This window comes from Artemia sp. Qi Xiang Cuo, chromosome 8 (genome assembly GCF_049724085.1).
Source record: "Artemia sp. Qi Xiang Cuo chromosome 8, ASM4972408v1, whole genome shotgun sequence".
NCBI classification, from domain to species: Eukaryota; Metazoa; Arthropoda; class Branchiopoda; order Anostraca; family Artemiidae; genus Artemia; species Artemia sp. Qi Xiang Cuo.
Genome location: NC_142801.1, coordinates 56,336,092 through 56,361,878, shown reverse-complemented (window position 1 = coordinate 56,361,878; position 25,787 = coordinate 56,336,092). Strand labels below are relative to the sequence as shown.

Here is a 25,787-nt window from a genome sequence, read left to right as displayed (position 1 = left end):
AAAACTACTAAAACGTAATGCTGATTCTTCGCAGAGTTGCTAACTGTACATTTTTCATGTCCATACAAAAATTCTTCAAGATCTAAAATTTTAGTTGAGCTTCATTTTAAAGAAAAATTACAAACAAAATAGGTAAATAATTAAAGGTCAAATTTTGTTGCCAGAGAAATAGGGTTAAAAAACAGAAGATTAGATGGGCGCCTTTTCTTTAGCTGAACATGAGACACTTTTTTTGGACAAACTCTTCAATAACTTAGTAATTTAAATAAGGTTTATAGAAAATCTTTAGTACCTTGTATTATAAATGACATAAATAAGTAAGAAAATATTGTATTTACACCCTTAATAACACCAGAATTTACACCCGTATAAACATCAGAAAAATAGATGGCCATAGTAATGTTCTAGCTGATCTTAGGACACTTTTTGAAACAAACTGGTGACAACCCTGATCATCTGTTTAAGAAAAGATTTGACGGTATAAAGATTTTGGCTACCAGATGAAATGAGTATTTTTTTTACTTTTGAGCTGACATTAGATTTCAGTTTAAGAGTTTTTAAAGTTTTCTTTCTTTTAAGCCGATTAACCCAACTGTTATGCCAGGATCGAAAACCCAAATCAAAAACTTCGTGTTAACGGACTGTAAATTAGGAGCGCTCGGCTGAATGGTAACCGAAACTGTAAAAAGCGGAATTTTGACATCAAAAGATATATCATAAGAATTGGATTTCTGTGCCGATTCCAAATACATAAGCTCCATTAAGTTTACTGTCACCCATCAAAACAAAGAGCTCGAAAAAACTGCCTGGCGTTCGAAAAAGGGGAGAAACACCCCTGAAAAGTCAAGGGATCTTAATTACAATCGCATTTCAGATTTAGCATATCAGATAAACTCACTGTAAAGGTTTCGAGCTCCCATCTCCAAAAATGAGAAATTATATATTTTTTGCCAGAACTAAGATCAAGGAGGTGTGTTAATTTGTTTTTCTTTTTTTTCCCCAGGGGTGATCGGATCGAACCAGTGGTCCTAGAATATTGGGAAAGTCATTCCAAGCAAAACTAAGGAGTTCTGGTGTTCTTTTTCAAAGGACCAAAGGGATTGGAGGGCAACTAGCCCATCTTCCACGCCCAGTTTTTCCCAAAGTCGTCCGATCAAAATTTTGAGATAGCCCTTCTGTTCAGCATAGTTGAAAAGTCCAATAACTATGCCTTTTGGCATAACATGACCCACAACAGCCCCTGTGAAAAGGGCGATAAGTTGTAAAATTTGCCCAATAGTTAACGTATAAACTATTCTACTATTAGCAAAGTATAGTTTACTTTGCTAATAGTAGCCTACTTGTTTTTGGGAAGTGTATAGACATCTTTCTTAGGTGGAGGGATTTCTGATTCCCGGGGTGGATTTTCCACGAAAAAAAAATTTCTATGAGGAGGGAAGTTTCCCGGGCTGAACTTTCCAGTAAAAACTTTGCACTTTGGAATTTTCTAGAATTCCTAAACGAATGTGTTGCTTATTTGTCTTACTTTCTCTTTGCCGACTCAATTTTACATGTGTAGACGTTCCGGGGGAATTGTCCGGGAAAAGTTTTCAGTGGGTTTGAAATTGTTTGGAGGGTTTTTTCATGGTTGGGGAAGATTGTCCGCAGGGGAAATCCACCATGGGCAAATTTTATGCCGGTAAAATTCTCCATGGAAAATTCTTTTGCGGGAGCAACTTTTCACTGGGAGGGGGGATTTCCAGTAAAACATTTCCACGGAGGAGACATTTGCGGTATGATTTGAAAAACGATCAGAAATCGAAGCCATTTTCAAATGAAAGTATACTAACGAGAGTTTTTGAAAGTACTCGGAATCGTCCGTAAGAAATTTTCTGATGAGAATTTTAAGTGAGGAAGGAATTGTCTGGGAGGATTTTTCCAGGGAGGAAATGTACTACTACTACTACTACTAACAACTCACCGCAGCACCGAGCAACCTGAAGCCAACACAGCTACACACGGTCCTTCTCAATTCCAATCTATTCAAAGCCTCCCTCTTTACACCCTCCCAGAATGTTCCCATTTCGCTTAAATATCTCTTTACGATATCCTTCCGACCCAACCGCGGACAACCTGCTTTCCGTTTAGCCTGAGAGGGTTAGCCGAATAGAACAATATTTGGTAATCTGACATCCTTCATCCGCAGAACGTGCCCTAGCTATCTCATTACAGCCCTCGAAAGCGGAATTGAACCACATTTTGAGCAGCTAACTGTTCGAACTGCGGTCAGTCAGTTGGGTACCCAACGCAATCCGTAGCCAATTTTTAGAAAAACATTTAGTGAATCTTCCTCCGTTTTAAAGAGCGCCCATGCTTCAAAACCATATTTGACCGCTACCGTCACTTCTGCTTCCGATATACTAATCTTGGTTCGCAGACTTATCTTCTTATTCTTCCAAACTTTTTTCAACTATGAAAAAACACCCCGAGCCTTGGCTATTCCACTTTTAACATCTTCACGGCATCCACCGTCTTTGATAATAATGCTACCAAGGTAAGTGAAGCTGTTCCACTTGATCGATCTTTTCCTTACTCAACGCCACCTTTTCATCCTTGCTTATTCCTAGCCTTAGCAACTTAGTCTTCTTAACACTAATTTTCAAACCTATTCTAGCACCCTGAAATCGCAAAACCTTTAAAAGTTAATTCACTTTCCTCAAACTTTCCAGTCCACGAAAGTTTTTCTTCCCCATTTGATTCCGTGTTCTCCCATTGTCTTTCTTTCTACAAAACCCTGTTTAACTCCTGATTTAATACTAAACCAACTACTAACCTTACTTCCTACCTTAACGGCAGCAGTGTTATTCTCATACATAGCACTAATCACTTTAATGTATTTGTCTGATATACCATACAAGGGTAAAACCTTCGCTCAGGCCTTTGCTCTTAATCTATAAAACTGAGCACTAAAGGTTTTTGATGACTCAGGCATTTCCTAATTATTAAGCTAAGATTGAAAATTTGGTCGATAGAACCTCTAACCTTCCTAAAACCACACTGCTCATCTCTTAAAACTTTGTAAATAGCATCTCTAAGTCTACAAAGTATCATCATACTAAGTAATTTGCAACCTAGAGAAACTAGGCTAATGCCTCTATAATTACACTCACTCTTATCACCTTTCTTACACAGAGGTTTAATTAATATGGGTTTCCTAAAATTGCTAGATACTTACCCATTTAAAAAATCATATTCAGAATCTTCAGTAACTTATTTCTAACCTCATACCCACCATGTTTAAGAAACTCATGTGCCGCACTATCAGCACCTGGGGATTTTGCGTGGTAGAAAATCTGCATGGAGGATTTTTTGGGGAGGAGGGAATTTTCCACGGAGGGGGAGACAAATTTCCCTGCATTATTTGAAAAAGATAAGAAATTCAATAAAAGAAAAAAACAAGTTTTCTCAACTGAAACTAAGGAGCACCATTAAAACTTAGAACGAACAGAAATCAAACCGTATATGAAGGGAGGTGCCCCCTCCTAAATACCTTGCTCTTTACGTTAAAGTTTAACTTTTTGTCCCAGTTTTTTTAAGAACGACTCCTGAAACACAAGGGCCGTTTAATTAGCATAAGATACTTTTTTAAGTATTAAAACACTTTACCGTAATAGCGAGGTGTTAAGGAAGGGGCAACTCCCCTCATATACGGAATGATTTCTGCTCATTTTAAGTTTTAATGTTGCTCCTCACTTTCAGTTGAAAAAACTTGTTTTTTTTAAATCTAAAACAGGTTCTAATTGCCTGTCTTTGTAAAGTTTAGAGCTACCATATAGAATAAATTTGCTTTCCTTTTGAAGGCGTATTAGGTTTCTACCTAAGATCATTATAAAGTTTCTATTATTTTTTAGCTGGAGAACCTCAATATTATACTACAATCGGGAGCTCAGATTGAAAATAGGAGCCAGCCGGCCGTCTCTGTAAAATTTAGGGCTGCCAACTAGAATAAATTTTCATAGCTTTAAAGGCCATATTAAGTTCCAGTTTAAGATCTTTTTGAATTTTCCATTCTTTTAAGCCGATGACCTCATCTGTTACGCCAGAATCGAAAGTCCAAATTCAAAATAGGAAAAGTTTATGGCTACCAGAAAAAATAAATTTTCTAACCTTTCGGAGGCACGTCAAGTTTCACTTTAAGACGTTTTTGAACTGCTTATTCTTTTAAGCCGAAGAACTCCATTGCTATGCCAAAATCGAAAGCCGAAATTGAAAATAGGAGCCAATTGGCCGTCTCTGTACTGCTGTTCTACCGACTTGTGCAACAAAGAAGCTGTTCCCCCGCCCCCATTAAAAACAATTAATGGATTTTTAACAACACTTTCTCCTGAGGATATGATGGAATATGACACAAATAAACAGACTGGTAAGCATAGCTCATCCAAAATCAAAACACATTCTCAACAAAAACAAGTTTTGAGTAACTGTTATTTGGTTACTCTGATTGCGTTCCAGAGCTAAATGATCGTTGATTCTTTGTTATTATTTTCGGTGTAAAACGACAGATATGTAAAAATAGCCACTAAAATGCTTATAATACATTAAATTGGCTAACATTTTAGTCTGTTCTGCAGTTATAACAATACATATTGTTAGGTTATACATATTACATATTGTTAGGTTGTATAAATACATATTGAAGGTTATTTCTTGTTCTTCGCCATCTTGGAACAAAACGACAACTAATAATTATCATTGATGTAGATGAGTTCTGAAAAATGCCTTTTGTTGCAGGGAAAATGACAAATAATATGCCCTGGACAAGCCTGCATTAAATAAAAGACGGATAGTGGTTTAATTGGTGTCACTAATCCATCTAGCAGGGCCAATTACAACTTGCGGTGTACCTAATGCCCTAGCCATATTATGATTACACTTGCTACTAATATCAAAATTACTCAAGACTACAGCGCTAGTAATTTAATACGTTCTTAATTTTGTGAGTTGAGCTATGTTGAGCTTTAAAGCATAAGCTTTATGATTGACCAATCAGAGGTGGCGTAGTTAGTGGAATTAGAAAAAATGGGAACTTATAACGGCAGTTTTTGTCTATATTATGAATCTGGAGATATACAAAGAAATAGAATTAGTGGAAAAAACCTCCGGACAAATTAATGTTGATATAGGCTTCTCGACCAATTTTTTGTCCTTTTAATTTTCCATTCCCATTTTGTAAGTGTGACATTAAAATGAATGAAAACATCTATATTTAATAAATATTGTTTTTTTTTACAGGTATGACTACGCTTGGGCATATAGTTTAATAATAATAATTTATTTTTAATCCAATCATGGTTGCAGCGACAGCTGCAACCTAGTAAAGAGCGAACCATAGCCCATAGTAATCAAAAGTTGAAAAACGTGTTTTCAAAAAAAACTGTCTAGTGGGAAAAAATTGCCATCTGACACTAAATCAGGAATGATAACTGTTGTTTCAGTTAATTTTAGAAGTAAAAGTTTATTACGAAAAGAAATTTGTGGTGATTTCAAAAAAGAGCCTGAAACCCCATGAAAACGGCGTAAAATCGAAATAAAAAGTTCACCATTGGAATCAGCATAGTCAAAAACATTTTGTAGAATGATTACAGTCCCCCACCTTGAACACCAAGGAAAATGACTTTTTTGCCTGGGTAGCACTGATCTGTCTCCCTTTTTTTCTTTTCTTTTTTTTTCTAGAAAAGCTAGGGGGTGGCCAGAGCATCATAGAGAGGTGTGTAATAGCTCATTCAAAAGAGAATTAAATTTTTAAGTGCCCTTTTTAAGTGACCAAAAATATTGGAGAGCCAATGCCCCCCCTCCCTACAGGCCCCTTCCCCAAACTAGTACTATAAACATTTTGAGATAGCCATTTTGTTTAACATAGTTTAAAGGTCAAACATATATGATTTTTGTGATGATATGGCCCTCCATAGTCCCTGGGGAAGGGCTGTATGTGGTATCGGGCGTGTCGATATAGTGAGAATCGGTATCGTGCGTATTGGTATCGCATTTATCGTATCGGGAATATCGATATCCGCTGTTGTTTTTTTTTTCAGTCATTTTCTAGGCTCATTTTTTTAAAGCATGTCCCGGCAATGTATCATGGTTGCAGCGGTAGCTGTAACCTAGTAAAGAGCGAACCACAGCCCATAGTAACCAAAAGGTAACACGTTTTGAAAAAAACTGCCTAGTGAACAAAAATTCACATCTAACACTGAATCAGGAACGTTAATTATTATTTCGGTTTGTTTTAAAAGTAAAAGTTTATTGCGAAAAGAAATTTATGTAGATTTCGAAAAAAAGCCTCACAGCCCTCGAAAAGGGCGTCATATCAAAATGGAAAGTCTACCATTGGAATCAATATGGTCAAAACCTTGTACAGGGAAGTTGCAGTCCCATTCCTGAACAACAAGGGAAATAACTTTTTTGCATCGGTAGCACTGATCTGTCTCCCGTTTTTTTTTTGTTTTTTTTTTCAGCAGGTCTAGCTACCAGAACATCATAAAGAGATTCTTAATGGCTCATTCAAAAGCTATTTCTGATATCTACATGCTTTTTATAAATTCTGCCATCTGAAAGTGTCATATGGCACTAAAATGGCACTTTTTGTGCTATTTCTCAAAGGGTGGCACTAGCAGGCTACCCGAACGTCGTTGATAGATCTTTTATTGCTCTTATAAAAGATATTGCACATATCCACGTCTTTCATATAAATTCCACCATCATCAAGTTCAAATGGCACTAAAAACGGCACTTTTAGTGTCGTGTCTCAAGTGAAAAAGCTGCACTGTAAAAAAAAAATTGATTTCCAACAAAATGTTTTGCTCAAATTCAAACAAGTAAAAAAAAAACCAAATTTTCTGTCGGAATTGTGAGTTGCTTATTTAATTCAAACAAGTCACACAAAAGATCCAAGTTTTCTGTTGGAATTGTGACTTGCTTATTGCATTCCAACAAATTATTGAAATCATTAAGATTTATGTACTTTTCAGTTGAAAAAATGTAATTTTCACCGTAAATAGGCTATATCAATCAACACGATTTGAACTTAAACGGTAGTTTGAAGTTTCTTGAACATCATTTTAAGTTTGACTATAGGACCGTTGAAAGTAATATGTCCAGTACAAGATCAATTCAAATATTTGATTTATAGCAGAAAAGGGGAATGCTCATTGAATTTTAAGTCTAAAAAGACAATTAAAAATAAGGAAATATATTTTTACTTTGAAACAAGTTGAGCTTTCTTGTCTGCAAAATGAACACACAGAAATTTATGTACAAAAGTTATCTTTTAACTTTTACAATCGCTTTATTTAAATACATTTTTGCGAGGTTCTGTAGGTAGGAAATCTCTTAAGATGCTACTCTAACCTTAAAAGTACTAACGGTAAAAATATGTGGCTTTCTGAATTCCTTTTTTTTCTAATTAATAACGAAAATCCTTTTGTGGGAACAACTTACGTTTTTGCGATGAACGTCATTTTTGTAATGAGACCCAAAAAGCGTTTCCAAAAAAAAATTCTTCCCTGGATTTGCCTTAAATTTGCTGCTTACGCTGAATAACCAAGTAAGCAAATATATCGAAGAAAAGAAGACGCCTATAAGGGAATTTCAGTTCTTTACGTACACGTAAAGGAACCAAAAGCTTCCTAAAAAAAAGGAATTTTCTAAATTGCACATTTCAACAGGACTCAGAAATACTACACTTTAATAGCATGAATCGTGCTTCAAAAACTCCGGTTTGCTAAAGGATTAATTAAAAAATAGAACGTTAACCCAAGAAGTTTTATCAAACAGTTCATAATGTTAAACTGTAATTAAGGAGCAACTCAGCCCAATTGTAACCGAAACTCAAAAATGGAATTTTGATAACAATTGATAAGAATTGTGTTTTTATGCAGATTGTAACTATATAAATTTCATTACGTTTAATATCTACCAACCAAAGGCTCCAAGCCTCAGAGGAAAAAGAGATTTTGAAAACAGGGACCCTGATTTTCGAAAAAGGGAGAAACACCCCCCAAAAAGTCAATAAATCTTAATGTAAATCAGACCTTCAGATTCAGCGTATCAGAAAATATTATTGTGGGGGTTATGATCTCCTATCTGCACAAATGTCGAATTTATGTTTTTACCAGAAGACTGATCACGGATGCGTTTCTATTTGTTGTTGGTTTTTATTTTTGTTCTAGTGCCCTTTTTAAGAGACCGTAAAGATTGGAGGGCAACTAAACCTCCTACTAAGACCTAATCTATCTCTTATTTTGTTTTCGAAGGTTATGATTTAAGATCAATTTGACAAACAAAAAAAAATCATCTTTTTGAACTACCTACAAACGTATAATACAGAAGTAGATTTAATGTTAAGACCTTCAAACGACGACCTTCATTCTGATTGTGATGGTAAGTATTCAGTTTAGTTAATTAATATCGATAACTTGTGTCTTATGTTTCCCAAAATGTTTCCGATACTACATTTTTATAAATAAAAAAATTTTTGGTAAAATTATACGGTACTGTTCTATTAGCTGTAAACCATGCAAGAAGTGTAGTTCGGTTAATACTAATGAAATAAAACAAAAAAGGATAAAAATTTAACAGTTTAGAAACAAAACTCAGATATATATTTGCACATTAGGGGGGGGGGGGTGTGGGGTAAAGCATAGCATATATTAAATACGTAACCTAACCTAGGTACCTTTTTCCCCCTAAACCCCCAAAAAATAAAGTTTAAATGTTGTAAACGCAGTTAGAAACCACTGTTTGCAATGCAATTCTCTGTTGAGAGAACCTGTGTGACTAGTTTCTTTGATCATCTATCTTGTGTGGCTTACAGCTAATAGAACAGTACCAATTCTACTTTAGCTACTTTTGGCTATCTTGGAAAAGGGGTTAGGTTAGGAAAATGAAACTTTCAGGGATGGGTCTACAAGCTAAAGTATGGGCACTTATGTACTATCTGGAACACACACGAAAAGTGAAGTTTGATTGATGCTAATGAAGTAAAACAAAATAGGATAAAAATAGAATAGTTTATAAACGAAGTTCGGCTATATATTTAAACATTATGGAAGGATGGGGGGGGGGAAGCATAGCAATTATTAAATACCTAACCTAACCAAACCTAGGTACCCTTTTTTCCCCTAAACCCCATAAAACAATAGTTTAAATATTGTAAACCCAATAACAATCCACGCTTTACAATCCATTTCTCTATTGAAAGAAACCCGTTTCGAAAGAAACCTGCATCTTCCCTATATAATATAGCGCATGTGTTGCAGATAGTACATAAGTATCAAAGTATGTCCAGGGAAGGTATTTTAAAGCACCTACCTCCACTCCTTCTCCCTCTAGAAGGGCATTAAATTTGCCTACATAACAGGTCTATGCTTATTGAAATTTTGACAAAACAAAATTTTACCATAATTTTCAGTTATCAGTTTCTTTTTCTGAAGGTTTAGTTCCAAAAATACAATTCCTGTTATTTGAATAGAATTTTAAGCCATATCAATGTTTTTTTTTTCTTCAAAATTTAGGAAATGTATTTGCATATCTTTAAAACCTTATAAATTGGGATTGAGCAAAGTTGTGAAGCTTAAAACAATTTTGTCGCACTTCATCTAAGCAGAAGATCTAGTTTGCAGGGTTTCAGTTTTATAACACAAAGATTTGATGAAGAAGCGAACAAAAGATTTGATGAGATCTGATGAGTAAGTCAAAAGTATTCAGAATAGACAGGATTCGTGGCATTATAATTGCAACCGTTCAGCTTTGGAGGTAGAAAAAAGGGGGGAAGTCTTTCTTTTATTTGTGCCTGGAATTGATTTCATCGTCACTTCAGGTCCGAGTGTCATTGTTTTCCTGATTGGAAAAAATTGTTTTACTCAAGTGTCTTCTGTCGGCCTGCTACTGCGCCATTGATTTACTGATTTCCACCATGAAAAAATGCAGCCGTTAAGAGGTATCATATTATCCGGGAAAATTTTGTTGTTGTAATTTTCTGTTCTTGTAAAATAAATGAGATTCTTTTTTTGTATTTATTGATGCTTCAGAAAGAAGAAAGGGAAACTGAATCCTGGAAACTAGATATTAGACTGTAGACCTAGGAAATTGAACAACGCTAGTGATGAAAATCCAATAAAAGAACGAGAAATCTAGCAAACAAGATGAAAATCCAATAAGGACCTTAAAATCCAACATGTTGATTTGTCAAAAAACTGAAAATTCAATTCGGGTATGGTAATTCAACATTTTTGTTTCTCAACAAATTGAAAATCCAATAATGACCATGGAATTCCAAAATGGTCTCCAATATACAATTTCAGCTGTTGAAATTCCAATATTGTTGTTGATACACAATACAAACAAATTTTGTTGAATCTCAAACAATTTTTGTTTTTTTACAGTGTGGGGCTATTGGGCTGGCAGAACTTTAAAAAGTGATGTTTAATGGCACTCATTTTTAAGGCATATCCCGGGAAGGCAGATTTCAACCTATTACTCATATCTACGTGCTTTTTATCAATTTTACCATCAAAAAGTGCCATATAGCAGTAAAAACGGAACTTTTGGTACCATTTCTTAACTGGAAGAGTTTGGAAGCATAAAACTGTACCATTGCAATAATTATCGTCCAAAGCCCTTAACTGGAGGCTTATAAGATCCCCTCACATATACTCCCCATCCAGACCCCCTTAGTAAGTTTCATAAATCAACTAGTCATATTAAAAGTAAAAGATTATTGCGAAAGCAAATTAAGTAAAAGTAAAAACTTTTCAACTAAACATCTATCAAAAATCAAGCTTGATGGATCAATAGTTTTGAATAAAACCTTCAAACTTCACTCTGTGATGAAGACTGTGTGTTAGTTCTAACGGTGGTAATTGAGGAGAAGGGACGTCCTTGCCCCCTTAGTTTTTGCTCTTGCCTAGGTTTTGAAATCACCTTTTTTTTGGTCATTTCATTGGAAAAAGGCACTTGTTTCATTTAAAAAAGTTGGGGAACAACCGAAAGTACACTTTGTGGGAATGTGATAGACTAAAGTTTTTCTTAGCTGTCAACATTGTTTGCAGTACTTTTTAGAGCTGTCTTATCTGCCCTAGATTGGTGATAATTAGTAACTATATTAAAAATAAGTTTTCAAATGAAACTAAGAAGGGCTACGAAAACTTGAAACGAACATAAATTATTACGTATAAATAAAAAAGATTATGGCAGTGTTGTTTCTGCATTAAATTTTAATCAAAAACGAACAAAGATTAATTTAAAAAAACAAAGTTTTTCCGAGGGAAGTAAAGAGCGAAGTTGAAACTAAAAATGGACAAAAATTACTACTTCAGAGCCTATTTAATATATATTAATATAACTAGTATAAATAAACCAGCTAATTATGTTTCCCTATGCTTTTAGGATTATACAAAACTAGCGCTTTACTGAAAACACAAAATAATATAAGACTATGGTACAGTAAAGCAAACCAATTAAGAACACTTTTTATAGAATTAAAATATTATCAATCCCTTTTAGGATCAACCCTTTTAAGATAAAGCAACAATCCATTTTAGATTTTCTTTATTATTTTACGTTTAATTTGGTGTCACTTCTGCCCAATGGTTCAGTTCAATGACTGGCTCTCGTTTTGGTTCTTAAAAGGACATGTCATGATTAGTTTGTACACAAGTTCGAAGTAAGGCCATATTGATAGTATTAGGACTATAGACTAGCTTTAGAATTTGTATAATAGCTTGAAATTCACTGTTGTATAGAGAGAAATAATCGGATTTCCAGAGTTCATATTATGTCTTATTTGATCTTCATTTCAAGTGATACTAAAGCATATTTCTTACAATTTAATAAAAAAAAACAAGTTTTTTTTTAACTGAAAATAAGGAGCGACATTAAAACTTAAAACGAATAGAAATTATTCCGTATATGGAAGGGGCTGTCCCCTCGTCAACGCCGCGCTCTTTACGCTAAACTTTTTATTGTTTAAAAAAAAAAGAGTTGTGAGAAAGAGTCAAACTTTAGCGTAAAGAGCAAGGCGTTGAAGAGGGGACAGCCCCTTTCATATACGAAATTAAATAAAAAAAACAAGTTTTTTTAACTGAAAGTAAGGAACGACGTTAAAACTTAAAACGAACAGAAATTATTCCGTATATGAAGGGGGCTGTCCCCTCCTCAACGCCTCGCTCTTTACGCTAAAGTTTTTTTATTGTTTAAAAAATAGAGTTGTGAGAAAGTCAAACTTTAGCATAAAGAGCGAGGCGTTGATGAGGGGACAGCCCCCTTCATATACGGAATAATTTCTGTTCGTTTTAAGTTTTAACGTCGTTCCTTACTTTCAGTTAAAAAACTTGTTTTTTTTATTTAATTTTTGAACGTTTTTGAATTAATGCAGGTTTTGATTTTGGCTCACCGTACATGAATAATTAAAACAAAATTTGCATATTATATTTGGTTAAATGGCTTTCTCGAAACTTGTTTAATTTTATTTACGAACGTTTTTATTAGTAATAAATATACGTAACTTAGAATTAACTTACGTAACGAACTTCTATATTCATAAATTTTTAACACGTATATTAGGGGGTTCGCCCCCTAGTCAATACCCTGCTCTTTAAACTATAGTTCGAATTTTTTTTCCAGTTCTTTAAAAATGACCTCTTAATCACAATCAGTTGATCAGTTGAAAAACTTGTTTTTTTTTATTTAATTCCTGATCTTTTTCTTTAATAATGCTGGGAAATCCGGCGCCCCCTTCATAGCAATGTCCCTTCCCCCATGAAAACTTCCTTCATGGAAAGATCCTTCCATATATCCCCCGACACTCTCCTTCCCCCACCTACCAGAAAAAATCTCCGCTGAAAAAGTCTGTATACTTCCCAATAACCAATACGATATGTTAACATTGAGTAAAGTTCATAACTTTCAGCCCTCCCCCTGGGGACTTTGGGGGATTAAGTCATCCTAAAAGACATATTTATCATATTTTCGACCATGCTGAACAAAAGGGCTATCTCAAAATTTTGATCGGGTGACTTTGGGAAAAAATGAGCGTGGGAGGGGGCCTAGTTGCCCTCCATTTTTTGGTCACTTAAAAAGGGCACTAGAAATTCTAGTTTCCGTTCAAATAAGCCATCCCACGATATTCTAGGATGAATGGGTTGATACGATCACCCCTGGGAAAAAAAAACAAAAAAAACAAAAAAAAAAAACAAACAAACAAATAAACACGCATCCGTGATCTTTCTTCTGGCAAAAAATGCAAAAATCCACATTTTTGTAGATAGGAGCTTGAAACCTCTACAGTAGGGTTCTCTGATACGCTGAATATGATGGTGTGATTTTCATTAAGGTTCTATAACTTTTAGGGGTCTTTCCCCTTTTTTTGAAAATCAGCCAAATTTTCTCAGGCGCGTAACTTTTGATAGGTAGCACTAAACTTGATGAAAGTTATATATTTGAAATTAGCATTAAAATTTGATTCTTTTGATGTATCTATTGGTATCAAAAACCCGTTTTCTACAGTTTCGGTTACCATTGAGCCGGGTCGCTCCTTACTTACAGTTCGTTACCACGAACTGTTTGATAATTTCTGTTCGTTTTACGTTTTAACGTCGTTCCTTACTTTCAGTTAAAAAACCTGCTTTTTTTATTTAGTTTTTTAACGTTTTTGAATTAATGTAGGTTTTGGTCTTGGCTCATAGTACATAAATAATTAAAACAAAATTTTCATATTAATTTACTTTTATTTGGTTAAATGGCTTTCTCGAAAATTGTTTCATTTTATTTACGAACGTTTTTATTAGTAATAAATATACGTAACTTACGAATTAACTTACGTAACGAACTTGTACATTCATATATTTTTAATACGTACGTATATTAGGGGGTTCGCCCCCTAGTCAATACCTTGCTCTTTAAGTGAAAGTTCTTATTTTGTTCCAATTCTTTAAAAGTGACCGCTTAATCACAAAGGCCGTTAATTAGAATAAATAGCTCTTATGAAAGTACTAAAAAATATCTGGCTTAAAGAGTGAGGTATTGACTAGGAGGTGAACCCAATCATATATGTAATAATTTCTGTTCGTTTTAAGTTTTAATGTTGCTCCTTACTTTCAGTTGAAAAACTTGTTTTTTTATATTTAATTTCTGATCTTTTTTTAAATAATGCTGGGAAGTCCGGCGTCCCCTTTATAGCAATGTCCCTCCCCCCATGAAAACTTCCTTCATGGAAAGATCTTCCTACATAACCGCCGACCCTAGGCACGTACGCAGGAATTTGTTTCGGGGGGGGGGGCAATTTGTTTCGGGGGGGGGGGGGGCAAATCCTTCAAACCCATTACTCTGTGAGAAAAATCAGAAAATTATGGGAAAATGAAAAAAATCGTGAGATTTCGGGGAGCCCGGAGGCCCCCCTGCGTACGTCCCTGCCCTACCCTACCCCCCCCCCCTTCCCCCACTACCAGGAAAAATCTCCCCTGAAAACGTCTGTACTGTATACTTCCCAATAACCAATACTATATGTTAACATTTGGGTAAAGTTCATAACTTTCAGCCCTCCTCCCGGGAACCTCAGGGGATTAAGTCATCCTAAAAGACATACTTATAATATTTTCGAACATGCTGAACAAAATGGCTATCTCAAAATTTTAATCAGGTGACTTTGGGAAAACAATGAGCGTGGGAGGGGGCCTAGTTGCCCTCCATTTTTTTTGGTCACTTAAAAAGGGCACTAGAACTTTCAGTAAAGCGCTAGTTTTGTATAATCCTAAAAGCATAGGGAAACATAATTAGTTGGTTTATTTGTACTAGTTATATTAATATGTATTAAACAGGCTGTGAAGTAATAATTTTTGTCCGTTTTAAGTTTCAACTTCGCTCTTTAATTCTCACGGAAAAACTTTGTTTTTTTTAAATTAATATACACAACAAGACAAACGTTGAGTAATGAATTACAAAAAAAAAGACCAAAATAAAACAAAAGATAATCTACTAGAACAAAAACGTGGACAAGACCATGAAATGGCTGAAACTTTGAAATAGCAGACTCAAACAAGTCTTCATGTAACCGGGCCAGTTTTGCCGTTATATCTGGAGCATTGAAATTCTGCACAATTTTTCTATTCTTATACTATGGTGGCAAATAAAGTGAAAATCTCATATACCGAAAATACACTGAGCAGAGAGCTCGGTTATTTATTTTTTAGTTTCGCTTTTGCAGGGATTGTGTTGATTTTCGACGGTCGGACTATTGTCTCTCCGTTATTCACTTTTAATTTTTCAACAGCCCATTTTGTTACTTGAAATAAGGCAAAATTCGGAAACTGAGACCGAACAAGCCCTCTCCCAACATTCTCTAGCTAAGTTGTCTTGATATTTGTCCAAATGTAAATTTGACTCCTTCGTCTCTTTTTTATCGTCTCGTCCTTCGTCTCGATTCAGTTTCATTTATCTTCATTTCTTATGTTGTCACTTGTTATTAACTTGTTTCTTTTGCTCCTTTGTGGCTCAGTCTGAGCTCTTGTTTTTGTTTTCAAGTTTTCGTGAACGCAAATTCGGTTTCATTGTTTTCCCTCGAAACAAACGTTTATCAATAAAGTATTATCTTACCCTTAGTAACATAAAACTAGTAGAGTTTATATAGGAAACAAACCGGATAAAAAAAGATAATTTAGTCTTTGAGACAAAAAAAAACAATTTAGTACAAAAAAGACTGTAAGAAGAATGTTCAAAATTAGTATAAGCTTCACTCAATGAGTGGTAAAAAGTGATCGAGTGGTGAAACTGAGGTAATTACCAGGAATAGAGCCATAATTTTCTATTTTGTAATTATAAATTACTCTTTAATTGTTATCTTAGTGATTTTAATTCAAGCTACGCCATTAATGCATGTTTTGATTTTAACATTACTTCTTTTATTTTATTTTTGCCTTGTGGCATTCGTTTATCAACAAAGTATTATTTCACCCGTCCTTTGTGATGAGAATAAAAAAAAATGAAGAAGTATCGATCTTTACTAAGCCTACACGCGATAGTATACCCTATAATCAGTTAAAACGATGTAAAATTATTCTTTAGCCTAAAGCTCGTCGTTAAAAAATTTCCCAAATGAGTCGTCGAACGAATCAATCTTGAAGCCGAATGAGTTTCCAACCCCAATCGAGCGTCTTGGCAATATCACCAGCTATGAGCCCTTCCCCAATGGTCCTACGATCATTCATCTTGTTTGAAAAGGCTGGCGAAAAAATATGCAATAAAACATAGGATAACACGGGGGAGGGTAATTGAAAGAAATGGGGAAGAGGTGTTAAGCCTGAAGCTATCAGGCTTAACACCTCAATCAGTCTTGATTGAGAGTTCAGAGGAGACACTTCTCCTGTGATTCATGTAATTTCGCAACCTAACCGGTGTACAAAAACGTGATTAATTCATGTTTTTGATAAGACTTCTATTGTGAATTATTTATAATTTGGATACCTGCAATTTTGCAACCTAACCTGTGAATAAAACGTGAATAATTCCTGTCTTTGATAAGACTTGTGAATACTTCGACTTAAGGTGACCCACTAATCTATTTAACTTTGTTAAAATAGTGAATATTTAATTTTTTGGCAACTGATTAGTAAACACTAAACCAGATTACAGGTACTTTTCTCGTTATTGTTGATTATTTTGAATTTATTGTGAAACAATTTCTAATTAGTGTTCGAATTTGTGAGTTTGAATAGCTCAAATGTTTGGAAAAAAGGAGCCTCCAAAACAACCTCCTGATAGGGATATGAGTAAGTCACCATTTCAACCATCGTCAAAATCCCGTGCTAGAAACCCCCCTACAGTTGCGAATGTACCAGCGATCTCTCTGAAGAGCATTCATACACAAAACATGGATACCACCCAATGTCCATCCCCCTCAACAACTGATACTGAAAAAGATGATGAAGGCATTAAGATAGTAAACTCGGCTAAGCGTAGAAGACAGAGAACAAAAAGTCCACCAGATTCAGCAATAATACATCAAACCGATACCACGAACAACTCTTCAAGAAATCCAGCCGATTCCCCGGTAATTATTCAACTAGTTCCCCAATCTGATAATTGCTTGTTTACCAACTGTGATCTACCAAAATTGCGAGTTTCCCTCTTCAAGACCATTCGTTGCAACTCTAATATGAATATAAACAGATCAGGATCCCTAGATATCCTTTTGAACGATCCCACATCAGTGAAAAAGATAATGGAGCTAAAAAGTGTTGAAAATGTTGTTGTCACAGCCCACCTGTGGTCCCCAAGCCCAATAAAAACAAAGATAGTGCTCTACAATATCCCTATATCATTTCTAAACTCGGACCTGATGGAAGCATTGATGAATGGAAAAGGTGAATGCATTCCGGTCTCTAGTGTTCATACCCTTGGTCGCGAAACCACTGAAACCTCAAATTTTAAAACTGTGTTGTTTGAGCTTCAAGGACAATTTAATATTGACAAAGTGTTCCTCTTTGGCCAACAAAAATCTTTCAAGCCTTACAAAGAAAAGCCATTACAGTGTATTAAATGTCTAAAGCTTGGTCACTCAGATAAATACTGTAGAGAGGATTCCAACATTTGTAAGATTTGACTTGGCAAGGACCATAATGAGTCAAACTGTCAATTTGACCCAATATGTACTAATTGTAACGGCAAACACCAATCCCTAGATGAAGAAAACTGTCCGAAATATACACAAAGGGCGGATATACTAAAAATAGCAAAAGAGCAACAACTTCCAATCCCTTTTTTTAGGAATTCGAGTCCCGAGGACACCACGGGTCTCCCGTCCTCCAACAGACCCCAGGCAACCAACAGCCCCTGAACCACCAACAGGCCCCAGGCAACCAGCATCCCCCCGGACACCAAGAGTTCCCAATGCTTCCCCTAGTGTTGAAAGTTTTCAGAATAATCTCATCCGAGACAAAACTAATGCATGGTTCCCCTTGATAGCAAGTGCCCCCCCAACAAAACTGAAGAACCCCCTTTCGGAAAATCCTACGCACGGAAAGACATCAAAACCGACAAAGCTACCTGGAATTACTCCCCACAGATTTCACACAGTTTCTCCAAATACTTTGGAAGATGAATCAAACGTGTACTTTAAATTAGCCAGCTTTACAGTTACCTCTATGCTCATCTCCCAATTAGAGTTACCCAATCAGTTGAAATGCATTATTCTGAAGAATTTGGCAAAAACTCACTTTGGCGAGACCATAGTTTCCGAAGCAGAAATTCAAATTGAGAGTGTTTTAAGCCAACATAGGCTGATTGAGTCACAATCAGAACGCCTGACGACTATTTAATGTGTGACTTTTCGTTTTTAACTAATTTATCCCTGTCCAATAGCATTGTTTTTAATTATCCCGATATAGATGATAATCAGCATGCCAACCCTATAAGCAGCCCCCCTGGTACCTTAACAAATGCTAGTTGTAAATACCTTGATATTTTCGATTTTGCTACTAATGTGAAGCCAAAACTAGTAAATAATAATTCCCTTAATGTTCTTTGTTTCAACATCAGAAGCATCCGGAATAAGTGGCTCAAGTTTAAAGATTTAATTTCAATTAATGGTGTCTGCCCTTTCGATGTAATAGGATTAACAGAGACATGGCTTTCCGATAATGATGACACTAGCGATTTTTTACTCCCTGGTTACCAAATAATCCATATGCCCAGGAGATTGACTAAGTGTTCTGGTGGTATCTCACTTTATATCCGTTCGAATGTAAATTTTACCAGGCTATCGAACTGCGAATCTATTTTCTCTACAAAAATAAATCTCAGATGTATTTGTTCAATAATTGTTAACATAGTTATTAGCCAAAATTCCTATATACTCTCCTTATTTTATAAACCCCCTCAATTTCCGACCTCATATTTTTGAAATCTATTTGATGATTTTTCTAATTTTATTAATCTACCCCATAAAAAGGCAATAGTTCTTGGGGACTTTAATTGTAACCTACTTAATGTTGGTAAAAATATTGAATCTGACACTTTTTTTGAATCAGTAACCACGAGTGGTCTTCTACCCACAATTTTTTTCCCCAGTAGAGTTGATCCTGTGAGATCAACTTCAACATTAATTAACAACATTTTTGTATCCATTTCCCTGGGAAATGACCTGTCCTCAAATATAGTATTTTCGGATCTGTCAGACCATTTTCCTATTTACTTGTCTCTACCTTCGCAACCACTACCTCTACGGTCTAGAATTAATATCCCAACACCTACTCGAAACTACAGTTCTGCAAATATAAACCATTTCATCGATTGCCTAAGAACCACTGACTGGTCCGATGTCTTAAATTGTCACGAGGTAAATTCTGCCACAAATGGTTTTGCGCAAAGGCTAAGTGAGATTATCCATTCAACTTTTCCTATTCGTAAACCTAACCGGAAAAATATCCCTATTTGCCCCTGGATGTCACATAGCCTCATTGTCTCCTCATATCGTAAAAACAAATTATATAAGTTAGCCTGTAAGACCAGTAGTGATATTGACCTATCTAATTATAAACATTATAAAAACTTATACACTAAACTCATCCGTGAAGCGAAGAAAAATTATTATTATACAAAAATTCTCAATTGCAAAGGAAATCTGAAAAAGATATGGTCCACCATTAATGATATACTTTCAAAAAATAGAAAATCAAAGTCTATACCTATTCGCCTTAAAGACACAAATGGTAGATTAATTGACCCTTTACATGCACCTGATGCATTTAATAATTATTTTTTGAATGTTCCTCATACTGACTCCCACTCCTCCTCACAGGCTGTATTCCCTTGCTTCAATTTTAGATCCATGTTTTTTGCCCAACTGATAGCAATGAGGTACTTTAAATCATCGGTTCCCTCCCTAATAGTTTTACTCCTGACTGTCTTGGATTAAGTAGTAAGCTCCTGAAGACCATATCTCCTTTTGTTTACGAGCCCATCAAGCATATTGCCAACCTATCTTTAACCCACGGAGTTTTCCCTGATTTACTAAAGTCAGCCATTGTTATTCCAGTTCTTAAAAAGGGCGATCCAACTGAGATAGGTAATTATTTTCCAATCTCAATTCTTCCTGTTATATCAAAAGTGCTTGAGAGAATCATCTTCAGACGTCTGTCTCCCTTTCTGTTTGACAGTCAGCAGTCCGTATCCTTGATTTCTCCTCACCAATCTGGCTTTAGGCCAAAAGTTTCAACTTTTCATGCTCTAATTGACGCCACACAGTTCATACACTCACAACTTGACCTTAAAAAAAACTGTATTGGGCTTATTTTTGGATTTTTCTCAGGCCTTTGACATGGTCGATCATATTATTTTAATAAGTAAATTAAATAGCTACGGTATTCGTGGTGTTCCCCTCTCTTGGTTTGATTTTTATCTATCTGGAAGGGTACAGAGTGTGAGCCTAGGTGGAGTATCCTCTCAGCCCTTACCTGTTCGGAGGGGTGTCCCGCAAGGCTCCGTTCTGGGCCCTATTTTATTTCTCCTGTATATCAATGATCTTGTTATAGACCTGGGCCCTTCAGTGTATCCTGTATTATTTGCTGATGACAGCAACTTCTTCATCACTGGCACCAATCTACCATTGGCAGTAACCTCTGCCCAAGTCCTTCTGAACAAAGTCCAGGCGTGGTGCCTTACGAATAACATGACCATTAATAGCAAAAAAAGTCAAATAGTGTTATTCAGAACCCCCTACAACAAAGACGTTATTCAACCTGCTCTTGGTCTCAGGTACTCCTCCGACATCATCCCACAAGTGGAGGTTGCCAAGTTTCTTGGTGTATTTATTGACTCATGCATGTCATTCTCTAATCATATTTCTTACATAACAGCAATAATTTTGAGACAAGTAGGTATGATTAACCGTGTGAATTATTTTCTTCCTCCTGACATCCTAGTTACCCTCTATTATTCCTTTATTTTTCCTTACCTTTCTTATTGCGGATCAGTTTGGGGAAATACAAAACGGTCCTTCATTAAAAAACTCAAATTTGCCCAAAACCGCGCCATTAAAGCAGTTTTTCGGCTTCCCCGTCTATATCCAACTCGTGATTTGTATTCAGATTTTGGCATAGCTCCACTTGATCAAATCATACAAAAACTAAATTTATCGCTTGCTTACTCTGCTTTCCATAATAATCTTCCACCTCAACTCCTAACCTATTATTAAATAAAAAAAACAAGTTTTTTTAACTGAAAGTAAGGAACGACGTTAAAACTTAAAACGAACAGAAATTATTCCGTATATGAAGGGGACTGTCCCCTCCTCAACGCCTCACTCTTTACGCTAAATTTTTTTTATTTTTAAAAAAAATAGAGTTGTGAGAAAGTCAAACTATAGCGTAAAGTGCGAGGCGTGGAGGAGGGGACAGCCCCCTTCATATACGGACTCCTTTCTGTTCGTGTTTAGTTTTAACGTCGTTCCTTACTTTCAGTTAAAAAAACTTGTTTTTTTTATTTAATTTTTGAAAGTTTTTGAATTAATTCAGGTTTTGATTTTGGCTCACCGTACATGAATAATTAAAACAAAATTTGCATATTATATTTGGTTAAATGGGTTTCTCGAAACTTGTTTAATTTTATTTACGAACGTTTTTATTAGTAATAAATATACGTAACTTAGAATTAACTTACGTAACGAACTTCTATATTCATAAATTTTTAACATGTATATTAGGGGGTTCGCCCCCTAGTCAATACCCTGCTCTTTAAACTATAGTTCAAATTTTTTTTTCCAGTTCTTTAAAAATGACCTCTTAATCACAATCAGTTGATCAGTTAAAAAACTTGTTTTTTTTTATTTAATTCCTGATCTTTTTCTTTAATAATGCTGGGAAATCCGGCGCCCCCTTCATAGCAATGTCCCTTACCCCGTGAAAACTTCCTTCGTGAACAGATCCTTCCATATAGCCCCCGTCCCTCTCCTTCCCCCAACTACCGGAAAAAATCTCCTCTGAAAAAGTCTGTATACTTCCCAATAACCAATACTATATGTTAACATTGAGTAAAGTTCATAACTTTCAGCCCTCCCCTGGGGACTTTGGGGGATCAAGTCATCCTAAAAGACATTTTTATCATATTTTCGACCATGCTGAACAAAATGGCTATCTCAAAATTTTGATCGGGTGACTTTGGGAAAAAAATGAGCGTGGGAGGGGGCCTAGTTGCCCTCCATTTTTTTTGGTCACTTAAAAAGGGCACTTTAAATTTTAATTTCCGTTCAAATGAGCCCACCAACGATTTTCTAGGACAACTGGGTCTATACTATAACCCCGGGGTAAAAAAAAAAAAAAAAAAAAAAAAAAAAAAACAAAAAAAAAAAAACCCAAACGTGTAATTTATTGTGGCAAAAAATGCAAAATTCCACAATTTTGTAGATAGGAGCTTCAAACCACGACAGTAGGGTTCTCTGATACGCTGAATTTGATGGTGCGAAGTTCATTAAGGTTCTAAAATTTTTAGGGGATGTTTCACACTTTTTTCGAAAATCAGGCAAATTTTCTCAGGCGCGTAACGTTTGATGGGTAAGATTAAACTTAATGAAACTTATATATTTGAAATCAGAATTAAAATCTGATTCTTTTGATGTATCTATTGGTATCAAAATCCCGTTTTTTAGAGTTTCGGTTACCATTGAGCCGGGTCGCTCCTTACTTACAGTTCGTTACCACGAACTGTTTGATAATATTAATAATTCGGAAGCCCATTGTCTCCGTTCATCCAATAGAGCCTTTAAAATTCCTAAATGCGTTTCTAGTGCTGCCCAGCAATCTCCCATTTACAAATCTATTATTCAATGTAACAAAATTCCCTCCAGTGTTGAACTAGCCACAAGTTTCTGCAAGTTGTATAAAAATGTAACAAAACTTGATGGTATAATTTAATATTTCCATTTTTAACAAATTTGCTCTAATTAGCCATGTTTTATTCTTCTATTTTTTTTTCTCTTTCAGTGTTACTTTAATTTTTTTTCTCTTGGTCCTTAACAAGTTATCTTCTAGGATCTTTATTGTTATTAATGTTTGTGTTATGTTTTTATTCGAATAAATTGAATTGAATTATTGCATATGATATGACAAGTTAAAAATCCCAAATTGCTTTTAACCTAAAATTTTGTCATTTTTCTAGTACTAAATCAGTCATTGATTGAGTCAATTTTGAAGCTGAAGGAGAGTCAGTCATCACTCGAGCCTCTTGCCATCATCACCAATCCGGTTGTATATGGAGTGCTTTTGGCTGGAATTTGTTTAGTATCCATTTTCGCATTTCTTGGCATATGCATTTTACGACAAGACACGTAAGGACCAATTTGCTGCTTTTTCAATTAAAAAAACAAAAAGGTATTTTTCAATGAAAATAGTCTAAAAATGGTGTTTTTAAAATCTAGGGGGAGAAAATAAAGTCTATGGGAGGGCAAATCTAGTCGTTGCAGCCCAAAGGTGTCTGGGACCAACAAAAAACACAAAGCGGTCAGTTTCTGGGCTATATTTAAGTCCAGGATCACTACTCCTCAAGAGAAGTCTTGTGACAGAAAGGTTTGAACTGCAGCCACCATGCGGAGCTTACAATCATTGTGCTGTCCCAAGACATTTTTTTCAGATGAGAGCGAATTAAAAGCTGAAACGATCGAAGATTAACTTTGTATTGATTTTTTGTAAATACGGTTAATTAGCATATTTAGTGCATTACTTTCTCCACAATCATCATCAGATTAGGGAAAATGGAGATAAATGATCAATCTTGTGACAATTAAATCATTAATGAGCATTAAAGTATCAACACTCGTATTTTTTATATTTTACACAATATTCATCAAAACTTGTTAGTTCAAGGAAACGCACCCAGGAAGTGAAGCTAGGTTAATCCTAATGAAATATAACCTTCATATACCTTTAGTTTATATAATAATATGATTTGGGCTATATATTTGCGCATTAGGGGATGGGGGTAAAGTATTTGGACAGCGCCCCTAACCAAACCCCACCCCACCCCCCTAATGTGCAAACATACAGCCCAAAGTCCAATGCATTCTACCACCCTTGTCTTTGTGGCAATGAAACCGGTTTTCTGAGTTCTAACCTAAGCGAAATTCTTGGGTGATTCGTTTAATTAACAAATACCAGACTTTATATGAAATATTTGTGCTCATAACTTTGAAAATTTGAAAAATTTACTTGAATGTGGTACACACATTTTACAAATTTCATTAGTTAAGAAAATATCCAAAAACTACCGGTGTAAACTTACAAAATACGTAACCGTAATTAATATTTACTGTACTAATTTAACAATTCTGACACAGCCTTCTACTTACACATCGGCTTGGAAATCAAGTTCGTATTACTTCTAGTGCTGTTACTTCTGGGCCTTCTGTTTGAGTCAAATTGACTAGTTTGGCCCTTGCTCAGCACTTTGCAGATAAAGTCTTCCACAGTTACAGATTCCTTATTGACATTAAATTGCTGCTTAACTGTTTTATACTTCAAGCCCTTTATGGTGTTTTTGTTATCCTCCAATTTTTGTTTTTATCTTGTGGCCCATTCTACCAGAAGGAGATAAAAGGGCTCCCCGTTTTGTTATTACAGGTATTGTAAGCACCTTTTTAAACCTCCCACCTAGGGCCAGAAATTCTAGGTTAACAGCAAAATAGGGGCCTACTGACCCTCTCATCGCCGTTATTGAAAGGCAGATTAAATTTTGAAGTTTGCTTCATCTGAACCATGACTTTTACGTTATATTTTCTTAAAGTGTAATATATTTGTTTTACTTTAGTCAAGTTGTTGACATTTACATTTTTTTTTCTTATTGTACATTTTGTGTTGCATTTCATCAGATTTTTTTATGTTTCCCGATTGTTAACAGATGTTTAAAAATGGAAAATAATCTCATTCATATATATATATATATATATATATATATATATATATATATATATATATATATATATATATATATATATATATATATATATATATATATATATATATATATATATATAAAAATATATATATATATATATATATATATATATATATATATATATATATATATATATATATATATATATATATATATATATATATATATATATATATATATATATATATATATTGACGTAATACGCTGGTTTTCCTTTTATTTAATTTTTTTTTTTGGGGGGGGGAATAGCCCGTGCAAACTTGAATATATTCTGAGTGCTACGTTTGAAACATATTCTGCTTTACCAGTTTCAGAACATTGTATTCTAATAATGGATTTATTTTATCATGAATATATTCTATTTCAGGTCGGTGCGAAGGAAGCCGCCCGAAATGAACCAGCTTATGAAAGCAGACAGACAAACATCCAAAACCTAAAATATTTTGTGAAGACAATTAACAAAATAAAAATATGAAATGCAGCCACAGTGGCTTAGAACCTTAATTAAATTATAGTAGGATTAACCTTAATTAAAGCATAAAGCAACTCCGTGTTTTGCCAATAATTCTTAAAACCTCTTGAATCAGCGGACAGCAGCATAACAACAGGGTAAAAAAAACAAATAACAAATGTTGCCCAACAGTCTTACTCGCATACTTCCCACCCCAGTATCGCTATTTTCACCATCTTTTCTAAACTGGAACTGTGTGTCTCAAATATGGGTTCATTTGTCTCAAATTTGAACTAACAGTGGCGAGGAATTATGCTTTTATTCGAGAGTGGTTTTCATTGGTCTTCAATGACGCTTTGACTTA

At 35.0% G+C, this 25,787-nt stretch overlaps 1 protein-coding gene across 1 annotated transcript in view; it reads left to right on the top strand.

Moving 5' to 3' along the window:
- The window catches only part of LOC148949590 (uncharacterized), a 59,928-nt gene extending 34,475 nt beyond the window's left edge, over positions 1–25,453 (top strand). The window contains exons 3-5 of the mRNA XM_089093620.1: positions 4,206–4,402; positions 23,182–23,350; positions 25,340–25,453. Coding sequence (XP_088949746.1) covers positions 4,206–4,402; positions 23,182–23,350; positions 25,340–25,409 — 436 coding nt within the window. The 3' untranslated portion in view covers positions 25,410–25,453. The remainder of the gene's footprint in view (positions 1–4,205; positions 4,403–23,181; positions 23,351–25,339) is intronic.
- Positions 25,454–25,787: the final 334 nt, after the last annotated feature.